Source organism: Diachasmimorpha longicaudata, chromosome 10 (genome assembly GCF_034640455.1).
Source record: "Diachasmimorpha longicaudata isolate KC_UGA_2023 chromosome 10, iyDiaLong2, whole genome shotgun sequence".
NCBI classification, from domain to species: Eukaryota; Metazoa; Arthropoda; class Insecta; order Hymenoptera; family Braconidae; genus Diachasmimorpha; species Diachasmimorpha longicaudata.
Genome location: NC_087234.1, coordinates 4174681 through 4194850, shown reverse-complemented (window position 1 = coordinate 4194850; position 20170 = coordinate 4174681). Strand labels below are relative to the sequence as shown.

The following is a 20170-nucleotide window of genomic DNA, read 5'->3' as shown; positions in this document are numbered from 1 at the left end:
ATGTTAATTCAAGGGGGAAAATAGATTTTTTTTATTCATTAAATTCTAGTTTTATAGTGGTTATTTCTAAGATTTAAACTGCAATGTTAGAAAGCGCTTAACTAAAGGAAACAAATCAATAAATAAATTGATGTTCAGCGTCTCGTCAATTCACTAATAGATTTTTCCTTTCATACTATGGACTTCTATTTCTATTCTCGTCTAAGAGATTTATCGGATTATTATTATGTAATAATGTACAGATGAGAATCGCATTTACTTCCGTCTAATCGCGGGAGGAGTGTAGGGATGTCCCCGCGGCAAGTTTAATGTCAGCGATCAGAGTCAATGACAAGGCCTGGCCATTCATGCCCCGCGGACCCCCATCGCACTTCCACGTCAACGAAACGAGCTCAATGAATTCCCTCTTTTCCTCATTTTTTCTCACGGAAAAATTACACAGATTCATTAAAATTATTTGGCGGAAAAAATCGGCCCGATGAGACTATGTATTACGTCACTGGGGATATTGGATAGACCTTGAAACTTAGACCCTACGATTTTCCCAGCCCAGTGAGGAGGGTACACGTAAACGAGTCGTCCGGGAACTGGGGGCTGAGTCCGTCTGACACGTGGACTTGATCTAAAACGCGTCGCTCAGAGATGGGAAAATAAATTATTGACAGCTGTCATTAGTACTGACACGGATTTTTTTCCTACCGAAGAACAAAAAAAATGTTCAATTTTGGTTTCATTTTTTATTAAATGTCAATTTCAGAAAATTCCGTAAAATGAAAGATTGTTTATCAACCAAAAATATATTTTGTGATACAGTTTAACTTTAACTATATTTATTTATAATTAGTATTAAAAAATCATGCACCGAAGGATTTATCCGCACGAGAATCAGATTAATTTCCTCCCACCACCAGACGCGCTGGAAAATTACTATCAATTATCTCCGATAATTGAGAAAACAATTATCCCACTGTACGCGGTGGATATCCCCCCGGAAAATCCTGAATCTCATCAATTTATTAATGAAAATTTCAACAATGATTACAATTCGTCTTGCACTGTAATTTGCGCCGGTGAACTCCTGCGAATTGTCATCCAACTAATAGAAACAAATCAGAGTATCCCAGGCTTATTTAACAACAGGTTTTTCGTCTCGTAAAATATCGTAATTGTGTCGAGATCGGCAACATCCTCTAATTGAGATTACAGTTCCAACGTGCGCAGCTCAACGATCGATCGTCCAACTAATGATTTTTTCAATTTATTTCTGATGTCAGAACAGAGAACAATGTATAAAGTACGTATCATATAACATAGTGACAGCGAGTAAATCAGAGACAATGAGAAAATTGTCATCAACTCAATCAGACGCGCATCCAGTCAAGAATGTTAACACGTCATTAAGCCGTGGAAATTCAATGCCAAAGGTCATTTATTTAGGAGAGACAAATCGTTGTTCTCGTAAAACGAATTGTTACAATCGATAAAGTAGTGCGGAGCCTCATTATGAATTAATTTAATTGATAAATCAGATAATTACCTGACGGACAGCTACAGGATTTGGGAAAGAGAATTCACAATGAAACAAAAATCATCACCACGACATTGTGAAATTATCTTCAAAAATTTATGAATTACCTTAAGGCACTAACAACAATATTAAAATAGTAATATTTACAGCTCACTCATGATCAATTATTTAAGCTCGCGTTCTTGGTAATGGCGTCGAGATCGATCTGCGACAGGTACTCATCGTCCGAATCGGTGTCGTTCAACAAATCATCACCAAAACCCGAAGACATATCCCTAAATCCCTCCAACCCCCCGGTTTCCTTCTTCCCTTCTCTCGAATCCTCCTCTCTGTTCTCAATCACCGCTACAGTTTCAATAACTGCTCCTCGCCCCTCGTCTCGATGACCCCCAGTATCATCAAACTGACTGGTGTCAATCTGGTTGAACAAATCATCCTCAAAGTTGAAGTCCTCATCGCAGAAATCATCGCAACTCTGCAATTTGCTGGGCTCTCTCCGATCCTCATTAACATTCGACACCTTCGCTGACGCGTCATTCGACGCTATCCTTTCACTGATCAATGCCTTTGGCTCCTGAGTATTTAATTTATCGATTGATTTCTCGTCACGCAGTCCTTGAGATAATTCCATTTTCTCTTGTGACGAATCAACTTTATCATCTAATCGCTCTCCCCACTTTTTTTTGCTTCTGGTCCCCCTCACATCTCTCGCAGCAGCTCTTTGCCTCTTCACCTGGTCGTAGTTTCCCCTGGTGATGGCGTCCAGGAAAGGAGTCCTCACAACGACGTCTTTCTCGGAGAATGCAGCGATGAGGTTGTCCGTGGAGAAGATAATGGTTCTGCTCTTCACGAAAGTCTTTTTCGTGGATAAAATACCCACATCCTGAAGGAGGAGAACAACGCCAGAGTGGAGAATATTCGGGTAATTAATGGCGAGGTCTCGGTGCATCATCCCCTCCATCGTGCCTGAAATATCCTTGAGCGTTACCCTGGGATTTCCACTGCTCTGATCAATCTTCTGGATCAAGACTGCCAGTCGGGGTACTCTCTCAGCGTCCGAGTCCTTGATCGACGCGATATCGTAGCCATCGAGGAAGTTCCCCGGAAGACTGTCCATCATTCGCATCCAGGCGCCCTCAAGGAAGATTTTTTTCGTTTCTTGAGTGCAGAATTCGTTCATCTTCTCTGGGGAGGTATTGGTAACGTTGGTGTCGTTCTCATCAAGACAAAGGTAGGTTTTCAGGGACTCTGGGGGGGCCGAAGGGTCGATATTGTCTGGGAGCAGTCCTGCTGGCCCTGGAAACTTTCTGACGAGTGTTTTCTTCAGGATATCGACTGAGGGTGAACGATTTCTTGGGGGATTCGGATTTTCTTGAAGGATTTTACGGTTCGGCGAGTCGATGGAGAACTTCCGAGGACTTCTCGGGGTTCGGGGAAGTGCAAAAAATGGTGGGGGTTTGGGAGAAGGTTTTGGGATGGTCTTGGGGCTTCGGGGAGGGCTTTTGTCCGAGAATATGTTGATGAGATTATGTTTCCGGGTGGATAAAGGCTGGTTGGATTGACGAGGTTCGGTGGGAGCCTCCAAGCGACGGCGTTTCGAGGGAACGTCATCGTGGGGTTTTTGAGTGTAATAGAGATCCTCGCTGGCATCAACTTCTTTCAGGAATTCCTGAAGTGGTTAACAAGAATGAATGAAGCATTTCTCGTCATACCTAACCTCCAAATTAATTTATGACCACGAACTAATAATACTCGAAATACTCTGATAAATAGCCAAATAATAATAAACGCATTACCTCATCAAACTCGAAGTCAAACTCATCCTTTTCACTCATGACTCTACCATCACCGAATTTTAACCTCAAAATCAGATGTCAACCAGCCTGATAGATTTCTTTCTCTTAACAATAAATCTTTTTCCACAAGAAAATCACCAAAAACCTGTCTCTTTTATTTTTACCAATTCAAACCGTCAATCACAAAGACAAAATCATAACAATGGACTCAAAAGACTCCCAACATCAAGAAACATTCAATTCCGACAACTTCATACTCCCAAAGCCGACTAAAATTGTAAACAACAGTAAATTTCGCGACATCTCAGATTCCTGGGGGCGTGCTGCCATCTACCGTTGTTCGTCCATCGAAGCTCGTCGGTAATATAGATTCCGCGATCCCTGCACGCATGCGTAGACCCCCTCCCACTAACTAACGCCTCGGCGAGCTGCCGGTGAGGTCGTTGGGAGAATAATAATCCCAATTTTCCAACATTTTCTAAAAAATTGTGAAAATTCAGTCGAGAAAAATCCTCTAAATTGAAAGTGATCATTTTTCGTCGGAGCCAGTAAATGGATCTCACTATCAGTGTGGTATTTGCACGTAATCATGGACAATTATCGTCGTTATATGACTCCAAACACCGAGAAATCGCTTGGAAATGATAACAAAGGGTGAGTAGAATATTTTCGATTTTTCTGAGTACAAAAATGTAAAAAAAATTGGCAATTGGACTCAATGGACAATGAATTGAGTTTTCAATTATTTATTTAGTTGGCTGCGTGTGTTTAGGATATTTTTGACTTTTTCTTGTTGAGAGGTGACCACGGGGTGAAGCCATTGTTTTTTGTTCATGATTTTGAGATTTTTATTTTATTTGTTCGTCTACTCTGGCCACAGGGAGGGGTGGACATGTAAAGGGGAGGTTAAGGGACAGCGATGCGTTTGAACAAATTGTTTTTTCTTGATTTTTTCCGGTCCCCACGGGCTTTTGTTGCAGAAGAATCATATAACCTCAAAATTTATTTTTTATTATGACATGGGAAATGAGAAACGACAGACGGATGGGAGTGGTAATTAGCGAGGGGAAATAGTCCCACATTAGCCCATAAAGTCGCTGTTTATGGTCATTGATTAAATGACGAATCTCCACTGTGGGAAAATAATCCACATTAATCCCCTGATCTCCATTTCAATCAATTGCAAAGTACTAAAATTTAACGACAATTATTCCTTCGTCGAATCTAATCTGTAATGACTTTTGTTACCAAAATGGAGTCAGTAGAGTGAAAAGAAAGAATTATTCATCCTGAATAATTCAAATGTGGAATCATTTTCCAATATTATTCTCTCTAATCTAAATGTAAAATGGCGGAGTCTCAGTAAAAATAATCGAAAAGGAATTGAGATTTCCCCTGTCTGGCAGGCAATTTTCCGTCTGACATTAAGGTTTTTTCATTCCTCGATAGCCAAAAATTCAGTCCAGTTTCTATGGCTTTATCCCCCACTTCTCGTCCACCCTCTATTGATTGCTCTACCGCACTACTGCCCTACTTTTACGAGCCACCCTGTCTCCTGTCCCCTCTCCCGGACTGCGATCTCGTCATTCTCATCCCTCCAACCCACCCCAGCTCTACACGATTCCTCTCGTTGTTTCTCATGACTCTCCATCCACCAATCGGATTCATCTCCCCAGAGCTAGACCCTCGAGATTGACTTGCCACTCCATTATAACATTTTTATTTAAACGAATAAAAAAATCCGAAGAATATTCACAGCTTTTGCTTCCAAGTGGAAAAATTGTAATAAATATTTTCTTCAATTTTTCATTTTTTTTGGTTCAATCTACTGCACTTGTTCCGAAATGAATATTTTTGAAAAACCTCTCTCGAGAAATAACATCAGTGCTTTCTCCGCGATGAAGTCCTCTGATTTGGATAAAACATGAGAAACGTAATTGATAAAATGAAAAGAGTTGGAGTGCATTGGATGTACTTATTACTCCCGTCCTTGACAATTCCACTGGCTTTAGTCAGACCGCTAGGAGTCTAGATAACAGCTGGAGGGGAGGAATAAAAGAGGGTGGTAGAATGCACATACCCAAGAGTACAGAGTAACTTCGATGTTGAATGCATTGAATTCACCTCGCATGTGTATAAGTGCTCCATAATGCAGTCAGGAAAGGGAAAAGCGAAATAATCATTGCAGTAGTGTGGCTCTGTACACGGTCAGACTGAGAATAATAGAGCGCTCGAGAGGTAAAATAAACGATTCGTTTACGCCCAGGGATTAATTAATAATCCATGAATTGATTGAAATTATACTATCAATTTCTTATGCTTTAATTTGTCGTTAATACAGTCATTAAAATAATAGCCAGTAAAATAACTCAGTCTCTCGTCTCTCATTTGTTATTTATTTTATATCTAAGAATCGGAGCAATATTACAATTTTGTAAAATTGAAAGTAAAATAGTTGATGTTATCCTTTGATGATTTTCATCTATGACCGAGGCTAATAATGAATTTTTATAACAATTATTGGAGACAAAAAAAGGCCCAATTTTTCAATGATAAAATTGGATTCCGTGCACTGTTCACTTACTGACATTCATCAAGGTCTTTATCAAGGTCGAGGTCGGTGTGATGTCGTTTATGTGATACCCCGAATTGACCCCCTCCACGAAAATTTATCATCGCTTAATGTTAGAATTCGCAACGTGAGGTAAAATCATTGCATTTTCACTCGTTAACACGCGATCATTGAGTCATCTTGATTCCAATGAGAATACTGATAGGGTAACTGTCTCACTGGTCACGCCATCCACGTGAGTGATTTCAAACTTGTTCAATTTTTTTTTCCACCCCTTTTGACTTTCGGGGTATTCTGTTTCATGAAGGTCACGATAATTTCAAGGCTATCGTACGATCAGCCATTTGTTTTTCCGAATGTTGAGCAATTTTCTATCAAAACCAATTTCACTTTAATCCTGGGGCACGAGAAGTCTATGTTTCTCTGCTGTCGCAGTATTTAACTGAGGGAAATCAAACTTTTGATTAATTTTCTAATCCGGCTAATTGTGTAGAGAGATCACACGACATTACGAATGCCTAGTTAAGTAATTACTAACATGATTAATGGAGATACATTGTGGTAATTAGAGTTCACATCCAGATAAAATTACTCCCGAGATTTTAAGTAAAAAAATCGGGAGATTTTTTAATGAATTCTCTATTGAAAATTAATTATTTCTTTCACTAAAATTGATTTTTCTAGTTTCCAAATTTTTTTGTGACTCATGATTAAATATCAAAGTGATATAGTGCGGTGGATTGGAAGAATCCTCCCCCATAATGAACAAGTTGAAGAAACTTTCTCGGCACCCGTTACCTCGTCGTGACCCAGAGAAGTGATAGGGCGCGTGGTTAGTGCTGCAGGGGCCGCACACCCCGGGTATGAACTCTGAGTCATTTGACACGAGTATTCCAATACCGGTGGGTGGGTGGGTGGGGTTGAATTGCATCATCCGCAACTATAGAACGTTTAGTAATCCCCGACAAAGTGGAATCGTGGAAATCTGACAGAGGGAAACGACAAAGGTTATTTCCCATTGCTTTTTTTATGAAGAAGAAAATAAATGAAGGAACAGCAAGTGGATAATTGCTATTCCATTGGAGAGAATATATTTATTTTTAATTAGCAATTCTCCAGTTTCTAGTTTGTTGTACCATTACATTAATTTATTATCGATTTCTTTAGGTGAGAGAAAAATGAGAAATAAATTTTCAATAGCTCCGGAAAGTTTAAAAATCAAATACATAAAATAGATTTTTTTTTTATTTTCCTGATTGAATTGAGGGAATGAGTGACAATTAATTATAATTATAATTAACTAATTGAGAGCTGGAGACTGAAAAATGTAGAGAAATGTTTTTATGTAATTTCCTTTGATTAAATGGCGTGATTTTTTTTTATTGAGAGAAAATTGATGAGAAAAAAAATATTCCATTGTACTGAGTGATTCGCGTGTGATGTCAGGATATTATAGAATGATTTTTCCACTGCTGTGCGAAGAGATGAAGACGCATCTCCGAGTGGCTATTTTTGGCGGATTTTTATAGGCCTAAAACCATCGCCCAACCGAATATTCCCCTTTCCGTTCTGTCTCCCCTTCTCACACGGGTTTTTCATTGATGCTAGCACGAAGGATTTGTCTTGACGTAGGTCTGGATGAGTGCCAAAAAACACTGGTGAATCTTTAACCGGTGATAGGGCAGTCATCGTTTTTTATTACCTCATTCTCGAGATGAAAATTGTTCTTTATTTTATCTTGACAATGCAACGGTGACGATTTTTCCATCCTCCAGTGTCATAGATTGACAATAAATGCTGGAAACAAAATCTCATAATTTTTTTCCCCCTCACCCTGGAGTCGGTCGTGGGGATCGGAGAATTGTTGAACACAATCGAAGAAATTGGACAGATGAATTTAATACTGAGTTGTGCTGGGTATCGATAGACATTGAACCAGGCACATATTAACAGCCGGCAACGTCGCAAAAATATTTTTCCTGGGTATAAATAAACCAACTGTAACAGCCAGTGGGTTTATTTTTACGAGGCAAAGAGGACCGAGAAAATGTTGAGAGGGAATAGGGGAAGGAATAGTTTGGTACAGCCAATCTACTCTTCCGCGTTCACAACTTCCAAATCCATCATCAATTCTCAGAAATGAGAATGTCATATTTCGGTTTTAACGAAAAAAAATCCACTGCATCTTTAACATTTATAAATTATCCGTCAAGAAGAAAAAAATTAATTTACCGAAGAAAGAGTGATTTTTTTTATTAATTATTTTTTTCGCTTCCGTATCAACAATATAAATCAGCATCAGCCATATTGTCGTGAATAATTGCATTTTTTCAATTGTTGTTCGCCGTTCAAATTCCCCTTTCACGAAAAAATTCAGACCATTTCTCTTTTTTTAAAGGAATTTTCCATTTTCCTTTCAATTTTCAGTCTCTAAAGGACCAAAATGAATTTATAAAAAACTAGGAATTTTTCTATTGTCTATTTGTTAATTGTTTCTATTGGCAATATTTTTTCTCTTCACTTTTGCATCAGCAATATATACGGTTGGATAAACAACGGAGAATAACTTTTTGTCAATGAAAAACTCTATCATTGTTTATGCAAGATTGACGACGAGGTGAGGGTACCCATGACGAGACGTTTACACAAGCCCCAGTGTAGGTGCCCCCGAACCCGTCCATGCGGCCACGTCCAGGGACAGAGTAGGTCGTTTCTATGGTAACCCACGGGTGCATCGGACCCCCTGCACTAGGTGAACCAATGATACCTACATTTTGAATGCTACACGTTATTGGAGCGGCCGCTTTTTTCCATTAATCCACTGGGAATCATTGGTATCCAGCACTTCAATTGTTACAATAATATATCTCCTTGTTGCAATAAATTTTGCCCCATCCGTTGATCACAACGGATGACCTGAAGCTGTTCGATTTTTTGGGGTCACCGGGGGACAATAAAGGACAGCCTCGCGATAGTAACAACTTGACGAATCAAATTTTCAGTCAATTAATATTTTCATAATCATTCAACGATCCGATTCTGCAGAATTTATCCTTAAAAAATATCTTCAAAAAATTTTAATGAGTCCTATCTTTATTATTTATAAATAATTATTTTTATTAATCCCCCGGCACAGGACTATTAATTATTGCCAATACCGTCATCTTTATTACGATCAGGATGAAACCACCGCACCCTAAAATGGTCGTCATATATTAATTTTTATTAAATTTTGGGATAAAAATGAGGTAACGATGATTCATGATTTATTTTTATAGATCAGTTCCATAATTTTTATCAATAATTTGTCTCCGTGTGGACAATTAATTCGTCATGATGACTGGAGTTTGCCGGCCATCCTCGTACATTCGGATCAATAAGATTAAAACCCGTACGCGATATAACATCGGGGTCACCCTGTATTATTCCAGGGATAGGAAGGTGCATGACCTAGTTACGCTCATCCGAGTTATATGGGTCATAGACACCATTTTCGTCGGGTCACACGCTGCAACAAACGCCGCTGGGTGGGAGGGCGAGGGGGGTGAAATTTCCGCTCTAACGAAATTTGAGAATTGCCGATGTTTCAGCCAGCTTTCTGTTTGAATTACCTAGGTATGTGTCAGTGGAAAAAGTTGATCTATACATTGACTGGTTGCATGGTTCAGACTGTCTTGGATAGACTGGCACGTGTATGACCTAGGCGTGCGGCTATAATAAGGGATGAAGGGGTTTACGAGGCCGAAAGCCTTAAAACACAGTGGATTGCTCATATCTCAATTGTTCCTATAATTTTAACAATTTAAATGATTTCTCGAGGAGAAATTCATTCCCAGAAAAAAATTGAATTCATAGAAATGTTGTTTCATGGGTTAACATTATTGTCGGCCACTTAACAAAGTAATGGAACTATTGACACTTTAGTGGGGATTTGATAATATTTTTCACCGATTCGCGATTTATTGAACAGATTTTTCCTGGTGTTTAATGTATTGATCGTAAAATGGGTCTTGAAGTGTTCATAGTAGTGGTGAAATGATGCCGGATAATGTTCAGTAGCTCTTTTCTGAAAGCCAATAATCATAAAAGAGTTTATCTATCGGTGATTGAAGGGAGGAAAAGTACGTAAAAATATGAGCTGGGAAAGAAGGCCATAAAAATGATGCTGTAGAAAATGCACTATCTTTCTCATACTCTATCCGAGAGTGAGGGAGTTAAAACATTGCAAGCACCTCCATCAAGAAAATATTTATAAAACATTATGGTACAGAGAAAAAAATTAAGTAAAAATTACGAAACGCTCGGAATAAAAAATTTCATCAAGTTTCCTCAACCCCATTTCACACTGGAATTACGGAAAAGATGGGTTATTTTTATTAAATAATTTTCTTCGTGATAGGGTGGGAAAAGTGTTGTTAACTTTGGAAATTTAAGTATTCGAGTGGGAGACAATCAAGACGGTGGATCTTTTAAACTCATAAACTTCAGGAATTTTCCCTTTTGGAGACCAGTCAGTCAGGGACAATTTAAAAATCGGTTAAAAAAACCTGGAATTCGCCCACTCCACCGACTATCGAGAAAATTTATCGCAAACCCCCTCGTCATCGATCACTCTGCATTTCTCGGTAGAAAATTCTTTGGACACCCGTTTAGTCAAGTTCTCCTCTCAGTGTTACCGCGCTCGCGCTTCTCAATGATAGCCCTAGAGCGCAGGCGTTGATATCAAACCACCACCATCAACACCAATATTATTGGCTCAGGGTGGTTGCCTTGATATTCCAAAGACACTCCGACTGGGATCGTGCGTAACATCGGGACGCGCGCGCGATCCCACTGTTCTTCACGCTATTGTCAACGTGAGGAATTTCAGAGGAGAAAAATAAGAGAAATTAACTTTGAGTTAAAAAGGCTAGTGAACCGTCAGTTCAAACGATGTGAATGTGAACATAAAATAATGATTATTAATAAATATGACTAATTAATTTATTAATCTGCCGAGGAGTTGATTGGTTTTTTTTTTCGCTGATAATTGATTTTTCATTGCATCCGGAGGTGATGGATTTTTTTTTATAGACGATTGTTCATGATCATTGGGCTCAAGTGATTCGATATTTTATTCGAGTGTTGATTAGTGTGTTACAAGGTCGATGACAGTGGTATTATCGATCTCGATCATGAGTAGAAAATATTACATCGGTTTTGGTATCTCATAGACGATTATTTGGGCTCTGGGATAATTGGGGAAGTTCAGGTTGACACATGGCACGACTCGAAAGTAAGTTTTTCACTTCCAAAATGTCTTGATTTTTATTCTCATCATAAAATGATTGTTATCATGAGAAATTACCGCTCCATTGGATTTATGACGTTGGAAGACCATCGGAAAGTTGATAGAAAAATAATCAATCAGCCCTTCGATATCATTTCGACAAGAAAATTTTATTTATAATATTTAAAGGAAATAGGAGTATTCTCTTCTCGGAGAAATTCGTGGATAATTAGAAATTTTTAACAGTGATCATAAAAATCGAACCAAGCAATATACTTATCGTAATCAGCTTTTAACATGGATTTAATGACTTGGAAACAAGTATTTTACACAATGAATTAACCCATTTGACGCATTATAAGCAAACACATTAATTTCCCCTTAATTTTTATCTTGAAATTTTTTTTGGAATTCAGCCGAATTAATAATACTGCCAATCATTCCTATCCTCTCAGCTGTTTTTTTATTTAAATATTTTAAATATGTATTTGCCCCGTGAGCGCATTTACGCGCGTAAAAAAATCAAAATTTAAATTTAAACGATCATAAAGTTTCCATGCGAAAGGAAATGCATTATTTTTTTTATATTTTCTTTATATAGTACCCAGTATAGTGGTCCACAAGGGATGCAGTAGGTCACAAAGCCGACCATCGAGTCCAACAGGCGTAACATCATCTGTTATGCCTGCATTACCATCCTCGGAACATGCTATTATATCAGTCAGTGGTGGCAATAACAGTGTGACGTATACAGTACAAAGTGAACAGGACATGTTAGACAGTAATGTCAACGTCAGTGTTGACAACAATACAACGGATAACGATACACATCCGTCACCAAATTCACCTGACAAAACCGAACTGGAATGTAATAATAGTCGGAATAGGGTGAGTACTTCAGCTTATTTTTCCTGATTATATTTTTTCATAATTGCAGCCGAACAACGGCAACATTTTTTATTTTTTCATTCCAAGGGGAATAAAATAATCCTCGAAATAGCCATCGAGCTTCAAAATGAATCGCGCAAGCGCACGAGATTTTTTTAACCTGCCAAACTTGACAGTCCCTAGGGGAAAACCCAAGATGGAAGCGTTCGACACCTGATCGAGAAATCGATATCAGACACGGATAGAATGATTCGTTTATTCCGAACGGGATTCGCTGATTATCAATGAAGGGTGGTGTTGACTATCGCCAAATAAATATTTGTTAATAGTCAACGAATGTTAATTATTAATGAGTAGAAGTTTGGTGGTAGCTGAATAGCCCTTAACAATCGTGCTCCATTCGTTAACAATCAGAAATCTATTGTCAGTGCATTCTGTTCAACGTCTGATTGACTGATTGATTGATCTATTGAGATATATGTTGAGTACAATGTAGATGCAAGTCAAGTTCTAAGCAGTTCATACTTAATAATTATAAAATTAAAAACAATAAAATTAGAGCAGTCCAGGCAGAAAAATTCTCCAGTCCAGAATTTGTCCTGACGTTCCTTTGTATCTAACGAAGCTGGCAATAAATATTCCATCAATATATATTTTGGAGCTCTAGGTGTTTTATTGCTCATAAAGGTTGAAAAAAGGATGTCGCAACCTCATGTATTTTTCTCCTTCGCATAAATTCCAGATAAACACGAAGGTTAAACTCCTCGTCCGTAGCCATGCGATGAGGGAGTCAACCTCACCTCCCCGGGAGGCCCACAATGGTTCCACCTCCCCTCGAACGCCCACTGACATAACAGAAAAATCCAAATATCCATCCTCCCTCTCACCCCCAACATCCGCTTCAAAGTTAACCAACAACAATGAGCCAATCTACAGTAACAGCAATTTAACAACTCACTCTCCAAAACAAACTCGCACAATAGCAACATCCCCCACTTGTCGTACACCTCCTAGAAATTCACTTGAATCGTCACCATCGCCGGGATCACCGCCCCCACATCGTGACAAAGATCCAACTCATCGTTCCAAGGCGACAAGCCCCAATATCCCCATAAAATGCAACAACTGCGTGAAGAACAATCAGAATGATCGTCCAGGTCTGCTACAGACCCCCGGATCACCGTCCAAATCCGCCGCCCATCACTCCCCAAAATCAAATCATCAATCGTCGCGTTACGATTGTCAAAATGTACGACGACCGAACACACTGTCAGTGTGCAACAACCAGTGTACAAATCAGTGTTCAAACAATACCCTGTCGATTCGCTCATCATCGCGCCACAAATTGCGCCATCCTAATTGCCAAAACAGCAGTAGCCTGGACTCAAATGTCTCACCGTGTCTGTCACGTGACAGCAGTACAGAATTGTACACAGATTCAACGGGAATTGATCTCGAGCAATTTATCGCAGTGACGATAAATCGTAATCAGAAAGACAGATCAGTGTTGCTGAAGATTGAGAAAGAACTGATAGAGTTCGCCAAGGATCGCCAGAAGGTCTGCCACAAATTTCCAAATATGTCATCGTACAATCGCATGCTGGTGCACCGCGTTGCAGCATATTTTGGAATGGAGCACAATGTTGATCAGTCTGGGCTGTCGGTTATCGTGACACGAACCAAGAACATGAGAATTCCGGATACACGATTCAAAGAACACATCAGGGATGATCTTCTTCTGACTGAAGAGCCCCGTCGAAGTATTCTGAAGAGGGATTCCAATTCGTTCGAGGATGGCTGCTTCAATTTTAAGTCACCTGATAGAATGTCTGGTGACTACTGCAGACGTAGCAAATCCTTCGAGGAGAGGGAGGAGGAGTACGAAAAGGCGCGTAGAAGAATATTCAAGGATAGCAGTGGTGATAGTGAAGTCACTTCGTGGCCATACTGGTCGTCCTCGGAGAGTTCGGATGCATCAGCTCGTTATCGTCTCCTCCATCCCGGGGATCATAATTCAATGAGAACGCGTTTGTCCAAGGGCGAGTCCTGCGACGGTAGGGAAAATTTTCGCGGCGTTCTCCGACCCTCGGTGTCCAAATCATTCAGTTTTGGTGGATATACAAGGGGCATGCTCGCCAGGGGTGACAGTGTTTCATCAACAAGGAGCGCTGGTGCTAGACTCACCAAACAGGATTCTGGTGCCAGTGTTTGCTCGAGACTCAGTCCCTCCTCGAGTGGCTACAAAAGCCAAAGCCAAAGAAGTGATGCCACTATTTCACCATCACCATCACCCTCACCAATTCCCACAATACCGTGTAATCACAAAGAGGCTAGTCACAATTCTACGTCAGTGGATGGATCTCAGGCGAGTCAGACGGTAATGTGGGCTGTTTCCAGTATTTCCAGTGTACCAGCTGGCTCAATAATTATGAATCCCCGAACTAATCAGCCGTATACAAATTCCGATGGTTCAATTTATCGTTTTGATCCGGAGAATCCACCTAAAATATTCAACGATATGGCAGATATACACGAGAGTCCTGCTGAAGGAAGTGGAACAGAGTCGCCTAGGACAAATTCAAATCAAAATTCCAAGAGAAAACACTCCCCCAAAAATAACCCAAGGGGTGTTACCAATACTGCTACATCGCCAACGTTGCCATTTGACGCAAGTCCACCACCAGTCATTCAAGAGTGTCCACATGTGGCTATTAAGACAACTGATACCCAGGTGTGTAATCACGGTGGACACAATTATGCCAATTTCTCGCAGCAGAATAGCATTGATATGAGTTACAACCAGAGTCCAGTCTACTCTGATCAGGGAATTGTCCTTCAGAGGCAACCCGATGTTGGCCAAACCCCGGTGCATGTACCCCCACCGCCCGCGGATATTGTTTTTGGGCAGAATAATGTTTACGGAAATTATTCGCCGATGGCAATGCACCAGACATGTCATCCTCAGACGAACGACATGTCAGAGCTGTCTGGGTACTTCATGGGGATGAATGTTTATGAGGGGCCGAGGAGTGGAGGTGATACCCAAGGTACACCGACCCATGGATTCAGTGCTCCTCCACCACCGCCACCACCCCCTCCTCCACCTCCTCCACCACAGCCACCCCATATGCAGGGCAATGCGCATAATGGACAGGGATATTGGCAGCCACCACCACCACCTCCTCCTCCACCACCGCCACCACCCCCACCTGTGCCACCAGCACAGCAGCAGCATGGACAACATGGAAATCCCATGCCGGTAAGTTTCATGTTTATTTTTTCTCCAGTAATTTCATAAGCAAAAAATAATAATTTCAACGTAAATTTTGATAAAATGTCAATTGATATTTGTGTATTTAGAGGGTCTATATAATTACCACAATTTATGTCAGTTTTTAATATCCAATCCTGTTGTTTCCCCCAGCCCCAGCATGCGATGTACTTCGTTCCACCACCAGGTCAGCCATCAGGTACCGTTGGCCAGGCACCAAACGACAGACAAACGATGCATCAGCATCAACGTTTTCCACCTGGTTATGCTTACAATCCACAAACAATGACACCACCAAATCAGGGAGCACCCAATTATGTAAACGGTTATGGGCCAATATCATACAATTCAATGCCAACAGTTACACCCAGCCCTGCCGATTACTCGTATCACAGCCCCTTGCACATGATACCAACTTATTATTCATCTGGACAACCTACCATTCAACCACCACCAGTTATGTGGAGGGTACCAACACCGCCTAATACACCAACGTCCAATCAAGTGAGTTAGGCTACGATGTAAATTGTTGAATTTTATAATTCATTACTCACTAACATGATTTTTCTTATTAGATGCCAGGTGTACCTGTCATGTATGTAAATTCAGCAACTTATGGACCACCAACAATGATGGCAGGGTCATTTGGACATCAATTACCAAATACAGGACCACCAGGACCAACGGGTGCTTATATGGCCCCTTCAATTCTGCCAAATCTTGTATTTAGACAAAATATGCCTGTAAATAACTTGATGTTTACTCGAAAATAATTGAAGCAAAATGATGGAAATGATCAATTGGATTTTTTTTTCTTAATTGAAGATGATGACTACAGGCATCAGAGCTTCAACCCCCTCCGGCTCCCAGCGAACAAGCAGATCACCAACACCAGCTCATGAATTTTTTAACAACAATGTCAATGGTAATGTTGGTAATAATGGCAATGTTAATGGAAATGGTGGAGCTGTTAGTGGGGATAACAGAAATGCACAAGCACAATCGCGTTATCCACTGCCAATGTATCAGGGTCTTCATATCGTACAAGGTAAAGAAAGGATGATAAAAAATATGATCCATCATTTTCTCAATCGACGTTTAACTCCAGGGGATATCAGACTGATGCATCCTGGCAACTCTCGTCTCCAGTATGCCCCAGTGCCATCACCACCTATCGTTCAAGGCTGTCCGCGACCATTCAGACCACCTTCGTATTCCTCGAACACGTCCGGATGTCCTACACCGAATTCCTTCGATGGTCGAGGGCAGAAAATGCGAAAACAGAGGTAAAGTTTTCCAAAATGAGATTTTTATCTCTCAGTTTTATGATCAATTTCTAAAAAACGTCTTCGTCATGAATCAGTTGAAATTTTGCATCCGCAGATGCCTAGATTCTTTCGGTCGAACAATTTGTATTTGATTATGGGTAATTTTTCACTCACCAGGATTAAATTATATCATCTTCGAATATTTAATCCCAAAAGATGTAATATTCTCTCGTTAAGTCGAATGAAAATGTTTTCATTTATTTTTTCTCCATTGTGTCACATGTAAATGTCAATGTTTGTTAGGTCCAAAATCACAACTCTACCACCAACTGGCGTAAGGCCCAATGTCTATCAAGTTCCTTCCATGCCCTCTATATCATCCAACCCGCCCAAAGACATGCGAGAAGGTAAAAATATCTTGCACTTTTTTTTTATGTTGGATTCAATGAAAATATTATTCAGCAAAAAAATGTTTATCCTATTTAACAAGTTATTCAAGAATATTCAGGTTTTTTACAATAACATTGAGAAACTCCCATTCCAAATTGGTTTCCACTCTTGTGCCTGAATCATTTCGAAATATCCGGGCATATTATGATCATATTTATTTATATTTATTACTTTAGTTAATATATTCATCGAATCTCATGACTTTTCATTTTTGACTGTTAAAATACTTGAATATCCGCAAAGCATTGAAACAGTTGAACAAAGGGAACTTATTATTTTGTTTCATTCAACAATTTTTGTCAACTTTTATTGTACCCATGTTCGACCAATTATAGTTGCATTATCATCCTCTTGCCATCACGTTTTCATTCATCATTATTATATGTCATATTCAGTAGCTCAATGTTTGAATTTTCGTGTGGAATTGAGTATGCCAATGTAATATTTACTGTGAATATTTTTTGTCTCTTCTCATGAAAGCAAAACCGATGGAAGGCAATATGACATAAGGTACATAGAACCCATTATAAAATCTAAATTTCTGCATTTATTTGATATTCTTCTGAGCCCTTGCATTTGAATATTCGAGACTCGTGCTTGGCTTCATGTGTCCTATTTTGCTTGGAGATTTTTTATATTTTTGGGAATATTACAAGTAATTGCGTTAAGAAGTTCTTACCACTATCTCTGAAGACTGACTGAAATGGCACAATTGCGAACATTTTTGAACGGCTGGTTGATAGAAATCACCCACTTTCAGGGACCGTGAAGGTGACAATCACCCGTCGAAGCCACGTGACACAGTACTAGCCAATGAGATCGCCAAGTCACCGTAAGCGGAGTCTTTGAACAATGAAATTCACCGAAATGTGAATTAATAAATAAATACATGGAGCAGTTATAACACCGTACAAAGTAAAACGTGATTAACCTGAGGCAGGATACCCAGAGGAATTAAATAATGTTATAAATAATTAATGAAGTGCGAAATATTTAAAGAGATAACGAAAGTTGTACGATAAAAGTAGACAAGTAATGAACGACGGAGAAATGACAAGAGTGAGGAAAATGATGAGCGAATTATTCATATGTATTAACAATTGCGAATTGTTTTCACTTTTTTTCCCCCAATATTCGCCATAATTTATAAAAAAAATGAATAAAAAAATCCATGATAGGCCAAAGAAATTCTCAATTGCCCTCTGACAGAAATACGTTGGTTATAATTAATTGCAACAGTCGATAAACACGAATATTTAATTATCACGAGGAAAAAAATAGTTGAGGTAAGGCAGAGAAAACAGGCCAATTAACTTTTATTATAAATTAATAAACAATTAAACCTCGTTGATGGTTTACTGATTGCGTTTACCCAATCAATTTTTTTTCCTCATTTTTTAAAGTACATGTAATCAGTATCTAGTCCTATATGTCTAGTTCATTATAATAAAGATAAAAGTTGATAGATAAAACTGTCTAATTAGTGAACGAATGATTCATTTTTTTTTCAAATTTTTGATTCAACAAAACAATTAGCGAGTACTAATAATTAATCAGAATCCATCCAGATAGTGAGGAAAACGCGAATTACAAGGAACAATGCTTCTGACGAGCTATCGATATGTACTTAACACTTGTGTCTCGTTATTCTTAATAATGAAAATTATTAATTGATAATTAATTTGGTGATAACGGTCCTTATGGTTGCGCCTTTCAGTAGCAGTTCTCATTTGATCGAGTCTTGTATATTTTGCCTCGTTATTGAATTGGATTGGACTCTTGCATGATTTTTTATTGGAAACAAATTTTATTTCGAAAAAAGGGAAAATCTAAAAGTCAATTCTCATACGAAATGCGAATTTCTTTTGCATCGTATATTTTCTTAATTTTTCAAATGATCAAGTGGACACAAAACGTTAACAGTCGAACAAGAAAATGAAAAATAGTAGTTCGTATGTCTTAATCGATGATGTCATTAAATATCACAATTTCAAGTTCATAATGTTGTCGTTTGTAGTGGGGAGAGAAGAGATACATAAGTAGAAGAAAAAAAAATGATCATTCAGTAAATTCACGTCGCTCACCGCTGGAAATGTCTGGGAGAAATTGTGAAATAATTTATTGCATTAGTTACGGAGGAAATAATGATTAAACAGGATCTGCGGGTAATTTAGGATTAAGTCGCATTCCGCCTCGTTTTTTTTTACATTTTTCTCAGGAAATTCAGTGAAATTTTTGTTGACTTTGTTATTAGTTTTGCAAGTTTAGTTCGGCAAATATTTCATTACCCATTATTCCTTTGTTTTGAGAATCGCAGTGCAGCTGAATTCCGGTTTAAAACTTTTTTCGTTTCATTAGAAATTGTAAATAATTCGGCGGTTTTTTTAATATATGGAAAAAATAATATTGCATTGTTGTAGAGGAGGAACGCACTGTTACGGGGCAATTTTTCATAATTAAAGTTTAGGTGATTAGAGACAGATTGTTGCATAATTATAGATTTTTTTTGAGAAGAATTAATCAACACTCAATTATTTCACGAAAAAAGTTAGTTTTGTTCTTCTCAAAGGAATCTCTATTTGTGCGGCAGACTGTTAAATTTAGGCAGCTGCATCGAAATTTTAAAAAATCTCAATGAAACAAAACAAAAAATATAAACCGAGCAGAAAAGTTCCACGATGAATGTATTTCATGTTCCTAATGAGAATAAAATTATTTTTTTCGCACAGATTAATAGAAACGAACGAAAAAGTATATATAATGTATAAGAAAAGAAATGAATTTTCCTCATTTTGCCTCACGAGAAAGATTATTTTTGATGTAACATCGATTCAGCGTTTTTTCTTTTTTTAATTCATCGAATCAACTATTTTTCATGAAAAGCCATCAAACAAATACAATTATAACTGAGAAAGAAAGTTGCAGGATTGTAACGATCCAGCGATAATGGATTAGAGAAAAAAAGAATTATTGACGAAAATATAATGAAATATTAAATATGCGGGACTCATGAACATACTGATATTTGTCTAATTATATCTCTTGTTATATTATATACATAAATATTATTCATATTTTCAAGAAAAGGAAAAATTAAAGCAATTGAAAGAAACATTCACTCATCTTAT

The 20170-nt window shown here is 38.6% G+C and overlaps 2 protein-coding genes across 8 annotated transcripts; one reads left to right on the top strand and one right to left on the bottom strand.

Annotated features, from left to right (window-relative positions):
- Nucleotides 1-1610: 1610 nt before the first annotated feature.
- On the bottom strand, nucleotides 1611-3593 carry LOC135166417 (uncharacterized). Its single transcript, XM_064128619.1, has 2 exons — nucleotides 3325-3593; nucleotides 1611-3197 (listed from the first exon to the last, which is right to left on the bottom strand). Exons 1-2 carry the CDS (start codon nucleotides 3361-3363, stop codon nucleotides 1689-1691), a joined length of 1548 nt encoding a protein of 515 aa, XP_063984689.1. The 5' UTR covers nucleotides 3364-3593; the 3' UTR covers nucleotides 1611-1688.
- Nucleotides 3594-3751: 158 nt separating this feature from the next.
- Nucleotides 3752-20160, top strand: LOC135166834 (R3H domain-containing protein 1). Of its 7 annotated transcripts, XM_064129477.1 has the most exons (10): nucleotides 10673-11171; nucleotides 11767-12053; nucleotides 12796-15312; nucleotides 15478-15828; nucleotides 15900-16067; nucleotides 16150-16372; nucleotides 16433-16610; nucleotides 16896-16999; nucleotides 17523-17552; nucleotides 17803-20160. In XM_064129477.1, exons 1-9 carry the CDS (start codon nucleotides 11156-11158, stop codon nucleotides 17549-17551), a joined length of 3873 nt encoding a protein of 1290 aa, XP_063985547.1. In that variant the 5' UTR covers nucleotides 10673-11155; the 3' UTR covers nucleotide 17552; nucleotides 17803-20160. The 7 variants fall into 7 exon arrangements, with proteins under 7 accessions (XP_063985544.1, XP_063985548.1, XP_063985543.1 ...); XM_064129479.1 differs by lacking the exon at nucleotides 16896-16999 and having other exon boundaries at nucleotides 10672-11171; XM_064129476.1 differs by lacking the exon at nucleotides 17523-17552.
- Nucleotides 20161-20170: the final 10 nt, after the last annotated feature.

What these genes read in the sequence shown, in the direction of transcription:
- LOC135166417 (XM_064128619.1), bottom strand. Translation starts at nt 3,363, where the DNA reads ATGAGTGAAAAGGATGAGTTTGACTTCGAGTTTGATGAG. An exon ending in TTGACTTCGAGTTTGATGAG is followed by an intron (nt 3,198 to 3,324) that starts GTAATGCGTTTA and finishes TAACCACTTCAG; the next exon opens with GAATTCCTGAAAGAAGTTGA.
- LOC135166834 (XM_064129473.1), top strand. An exon ending in TATTTAGACAAAATATGCCT is followed by an intron (nt 16,068 to 16,149) that starts GTAAATAACTTG and finishes TCTTAATTGAAG; the next exon opens with ATGATGACTACAGGCATCAG. An exon ending in CAGAAAATGCGAAAACAGAG is followed by an intron (nt 16,611 to 16,895) that starts GTAAAGTTTTCC and finishes AATGTTTGTTAG; the next exon opens with GTCCAAAATCACAACTCTAC.